The sequence below is a fragment of the Pyrus communis genome, chromosome 6 (assembly GCF_963583255.1).
Source record: "Pyrus communis chromosome 6, drPyrComm1.1, whole genome shotgun sequence".
NCBI classification, from domain to species: Eukaryota; Viridiplantae; Streptophyta; class Magnoliopsida; order Rosales; family Rosaceae; genus Pyrus; species Pyrus communis.
In genome coordinates, this window is record NC_084808.1 from 16,073,189 (window position 1) to 16,078,278 (window position 5,090).

The 5,090-nt window shown below is 37.2% G+C and overlaps 2 protein-coding genes across 4 annotated transcripts; one reads left to right on the plus strand and one right to left on the minus strand.

Annotated features, from left to right (window-relative positions):
• The first annotated feature begins 1,804 nt into the window (after window positions 1-1,804).
• LOC137737571 (ASI1-immunoprecipitated protein 1) lies at window positions 1,805-4,386 on the plus strand. 3 transcript variants are annotated; one of them, XM_068477097.1, is made up of 3 exons: window positions 1,805-2,051; window positions 2,347-2,440; window positions 3,643-4,386. In XM_068477097.1, the coding sequence occupies exon 3, from the start codon at window positions 3,665-3,667 to the stop codon at window positions 4,259-4,261; it is 597 nt and encodes a 198-aa protein (XP_068333198.1). In that variant the 5' UTR covers window positions 1,805-2,051; window positions 2,347-2,440; window positions 3,643-3,664; the 3' UTR covers window positions 4,262-4,386. The 3 variants fall into 3 exon arrangements, with proteins under 3 accessions (XP_068333198.1, XP_068333197.1, XP_068333200.1); XM_068477096.1 differs by having other exon boundaries at window positions 2,347-2,392; XM_068477099.1 differs by lacking the exon at window positions 2,347-2,440.
• Window positions 4,387-4,467: 81 nt separating this feature from the next.
• On the minus strand, window positions 4,468-5,090 carry LOC137737572 (glu S.griseus protease inhibitor-like). Its single transcript, XM_068477100.1, has 2 exons — window positions 4,952-5,090; window positions 4,468-4,829 (listed from the first exon to the last, which is right to left on the minus strand). Exons 1-2 carry the CDS (start codon window positions 4,968-4,970, stop codon window positions 4,636-4,638), a joined length of 213 nt encoding a protein of 70 aa, XP_068333201.1. The 5' UTR covers window positions 4,971-5,090; the 3' UTR covers window positions 4,468-4,635.

Genomic DNA, 5,090 nt, shown 5'->3' on the forward strand with positions numbered 1-5,090 from the left:
AAGAATTTAATTAATGCCATTCATAGAAGAAGATTTACTATGACACTGAAAAGAGCAACAAGTACATATTGTGAGAAATACCCTTTGAATCCCTTTCCGCCATGCTTCGTATAATAAAGAGCCAATAATTCTTCTGCTCATGCTAAAGATGAAAACAGACGAAATTGACAAACACCCTTCATTAGAAAATGAACAAGAAAAAACCAATTCAATTAATAAAGTCCCTTTCTCATTACACATAAATATCGTATACAATTGTATTGCACCAGCATGGAGATTAACAGAAGCTCCTTAATTTAACATTCAATTAGAAAAGAACAATACTTCAGCCAATTATGGGAGGCTTGGTGACAAGTCCATCATCTTTGTCAACCCATACCCAAACCCTATAGCAGTCATAGTTGGTAATCACATATGTTTCTCCTTCAATTACAATCTTAGCAGACACAATAGGATTCTCTTTCTCAATTGTTTCTTTTGCAATCTTCCCCTTCACTCCCACAAGCTCTGGCCACGAACCCTTACCTGAAAAAAAGGATCGAAAAAGAAATATAAGCGTCAAGAATGTCCTTGATTAGAGATGCAAGTGTTGCATAAAGTGCTTTAGAATCCGGAGTCTTTCAACCTAGTTTCAAACGGCTACAAGTGCTCTCTTGTCATCCAATCGAGAAAAATTTGGTGCATGGAACACAAATGATAAATACATTCATAATTGAAAAGAATAAATATTTTATATATATTATGATTACTACTGTACCTTCGCATTCTGAGCCCATACTTGCGTAGATTATTGCTTTCTCTTGCTTATTAGTATATTAGCTTTGAACGTGTTTAAATTTGTGGTATGATAAAATGACTGTTTATATGGTAGAGAAGCATGTTGAAGTCCTCTCATATATATTAGACTTTTCGCTGTTACTTGCCACCGTTTCTCATTGTGGACTTGTATATAGCTGTTACCTGGAGACATTTCAGTCTTATCGAGAAAGAACAATATCTGAGCTATATGCATTGGATCCCTGTTACCCCCTTCCCCACGTTTCTGACGGGCAGATTCTGATTAATTTTTGGTGCCGTTTGACCTGACCATTATATGCTAGTATTCAGCCGCCAAAGAGTACCAGGGAACAAAAAAAAGAATTAAAAAAAAATTCTTCTGTGTTCTTTTTTAGTCACAAAACAATCAAATGACTCCGTCCCAACGGCCGGTAGCAAATCACCTCGAAAGAAAACTAATAAATAAAATGAACAATATTTGGGCAGGGTAATTTGTTGCTGATGGAGCTTAGGAGGAGGGATCGTGCTGAGCTGTTAACCATAAGTGCTGGGCTACAATTGGCGTGCGATCATGGTTTGAAAACGGTGGTTTTCGGGAGTGGTTCGCTTTTATAACTTGAAACATTGAACTCGGACGTTGGATTGTTGGTGGATGATGATAAAGAATTGGCAATCCAAATGCACGATAATAGTTTTCAGTTTGTTCCTATAAATTATAATGGAGCACCATAAACTTGCTAAGTTCGCACTTGCACTTAGTGGTGCGACAGTGTGTAAATAGGTTACACTTGACCTTATTTAAGACATCCTCTTTCACGAATCATGTAACTGAGTTTGTTTAATGGAATCATTTTGTTTCTTAAAAAAAAATAATAATGATAATACTTGATGACAAACCAAGATTATCCACTACTTCTGGGAACCGGAAAAACCTTCTTAAAGTTGGAAGTAGTAAAATATTTTTACTTTGTAGTTTTACTGTTATATATATTTAGTCAGATTAAAATCTTAGCCGTAGGATCTCTTCTCAGTTTTTAACACCTCAGTCTGTTACGCCCTGCGCTGTCTCGACTCTCGCCGTCGACGGCCTCCCCAATCCTTCTCCTCGGGCTCCTGAACCACTGCGACGCCTAAATCCTTCGCTGAACCAGAATCCCTCTTTCCCTGGCCAACAATTCCCTCTTTCCCTGGCTAAAAATCCCAAAATTCGAAATTAAAAACCCCAAACCCGGAATTCTGAAGGCTACATAAGAGAGTTGGAAGCTGAATCTAAGGTAATTATTCTGTGTATCTTTCTAATATCTATGCTATTTTTTGGAATTTTGAATTGAGAGTTTCCTGAAGTTAGGGTTTTATGACTCGAATTTAGGATTTTAATTTTTTTCTAAATTGGAGTTTTAAACTTCACTTTGTGTTTGCATGTGCGTTATAGATGTTGAATGTGAGGTTTTCTAACCGAATTTCGGGTTTGAAAAATTAGGGTTTTTCTGAATCCAATTTAGGGGCTTTTAGTTCTGTTTTAGAGGGTTGTTCTGAGAAGGAAATGTACTAATTTCCGTTTCAATTTAGGGGTTTTGAAATTTCTGCTGCTGCTGAGTTGTTGCTGCTTGCCGAGGTATTGATCTTCAGCCCCGTATTGTTTGGATGAAGAAAAATTGAAAATGTACTGAATTTATCTGTTCTGTTTATGTTCTTTGTGAGAAGGAAATGAAGGATAGTGTTTTGTATTGAAAATGGAGAATAGTATCGTCAATAAAACAGTAAAATCAGTAGGATGCAGATGAAATGTGGTTTGTATGATGCGCCTACTTAGCTGATTGATTCTATTGCTAAAATCTGAAACGCATGTAAATTAAAATTTTAAAAAGGAGAGATGACGCTCGTGTGACGTTGATGTATCTCTGTCCTTTTTTTCTCCCCGTTTCATTTCTTTAAAGAAGACAATCTTAGCTCCCAATTATAGAAAAGAATAATGTAATGTAAGTAGTTCTAAACAAAAAAACAAGACTCGAGAAAACAGGACTGTTTAGTGTTTGGTACGGCACAACATGGGTCAGTGCCAAGGACTAGAGGTCTTGACTATTTGAACATGAATTATGATGCAACACTACAAAACTGTCCTGGTTTAGATAGGTTTGGTTCAGCTAGACACCATGAATTTAACACCTTTAAGATTATTAATTAACTGTTAGCAATGTTAAATTTTATAGGAGGAAGTGTGCATTTTACCTATCCAGACAAGGAATTGTGCAATTGGCAATTCTTTAGCGATATACCCATGTGGTGCATTAGTTTTAAAATGAATGAACCATAACATCAGTTTTACTAGCAATGTTTTTTAATTGGTAATCACCACTTCTTCCAACATGTCTATGGAGAGGGTAGCATTTGTGTAGATCAGTGTCATTGTTTAGGATGATGATTATTAGTTAAATTCTGCAATTAGATTAGATTTCTTGCAATAAGACGATACTTGTCATGAATCCATTTATTACATTCAGAGAAAGATGTTTACAAATCAGAAATTTCTTCATAATGTTTGAGATTGTTTTGATTTTCCAATTGGGTTGGATATCTTGTGGTGTACGCAATCTGTATATCACTAGTCATTTTCAAAGGTAATGAGCATGATTCCAATTTCCAAGACTTGTTTTTGGGTGCAATGGAGTATAATAATGTCTTTATATTCATCAATTCCATGTGGATTTCTCACAAGGGACATGTATATGGTCAGTATTTTTCCTGGAGTTTATGATGTTTGACAAAAGTCTGGACCCCTAATGCTCAGTGTACTTTATAATTGTTTTGGATTGAAATTGTAATTTGTAAAATTGGTCTCACTTTGTGAAATTTGTTTCTTGTTAGATCTCTCCACGCATTGTATTATATGGGGACTTCAGAAGCTGAGTATGCTGCATTTGAGGAGAAGGTCAAACGAACTGTTTACCTTGATAACATCTCACCCCAGGTCACCGAATCTGTTATGAGAACTGCACTTTCTCAGTTTGGGAATGTGAAAAGTGTTCAGTTCATTCCAAATTACTTGGAATCAAGGAACATCCCACACTGTGCACTGGTGGAGATGGAAAATCCGAAGCAAGCCAGTGTCATTGTCAAGGAGATAGCGGAATTCCCTTTCATGATTTTGGGGATGCCAAGGCCTGTGAGGGCACGTCCTGCTGTGGCCAACATGTTTGATGAGCGCCCTGCTATGCCTGGAAGACGGATAGAGTGTCATTGGTTGGAGCCGGAAGATCCTAACTTTGAAGTGGCAAAGAAACTGAAGGAACTGCATGGAAGGCATACTGCAGAAGCTGCTTTTTTGCTCAAGAAACAGCTGGAGGAAGAAGAGAAGCTTGCAAAGATGCAAAACGAGACCCTAAAAGCAAATTATAAGAAGTATGAAATGGTAGATAGCGTGATGTCTGATGGAACTGCTCGTCGTTTGGCACGCCGATATAATATTCGAGTTTCAGACGATTGATGATACGGTATTTGTTTAGATTCCCCCTCGTGCAGTTATGTTATATTTGTAGAAACTTGTTTGGACATGGTCCTTGCTTTCGGTAGGACTTATTTTTCCTGGAAAAAAAAGAGTTCGGTTGTGCAGTAGCGTTATTATATAGTAGAGTTTTTCGGCCTCCCCGATGGTTTTTCAGATTGGGTTCCAAAATAAGAACTAGGAGAAAATAATTTGCAACCATTTTATTTAGCTTCATGTAGAATACGTAGAAGAAGAAAAAAGTACAAATCCATGGAGAATTTATAGAGCTCCTTGTTCCATTATTTCACATAATTTTCTTCAAACACTTCTTTAAAAGAGAACTAGTCGCCCCTGAAGTGCCCTTGCGTTCTGAATTAACCAATTACAGGGACGTCGACAACAATTCCGACTACGTCGACCCAAACACGAACCCTATCACACCGGAAGTCGCGGGTGACATTTGTTCCTTGTAGCACAATCACGGCGTCGACCAAAGGATTCTCCCTCTCAATTGTTGCCTCTGCAACTGTCCCCTGAGCCCCCAATAGTTCAGGCCATGAAGCCTTACCTGCATTAGTTTAAACAACGCCATGATAAGCTTAAACAAGTTCTTCTAAATAAACAACAAGCTGATAAGTTAATTTATATTAGTGGAATTTATAGAATTGTACAATCGAACTAGTTCGTTACCTTCACACTCAGACGACATATTCGCGTTTTATTTTGAATAAATGCAGATTTCTTCACTCTATGAATATATATTTCTGTGTCCTTGTAAATATTGCTTGTGATGTATTTGGTATGAGGTAGAGATCGATGCATATTTATA

What these genes read in the sequence shown, in the direction of transcription:
- LOC137737571 (XM_068477097.1), top strand. Translation starts at nt 3,665, where the DNA reads ATGGGGACTTCAGAAGCTGAGTATGCTGCATTTGAGGAGAAGGTCAAA.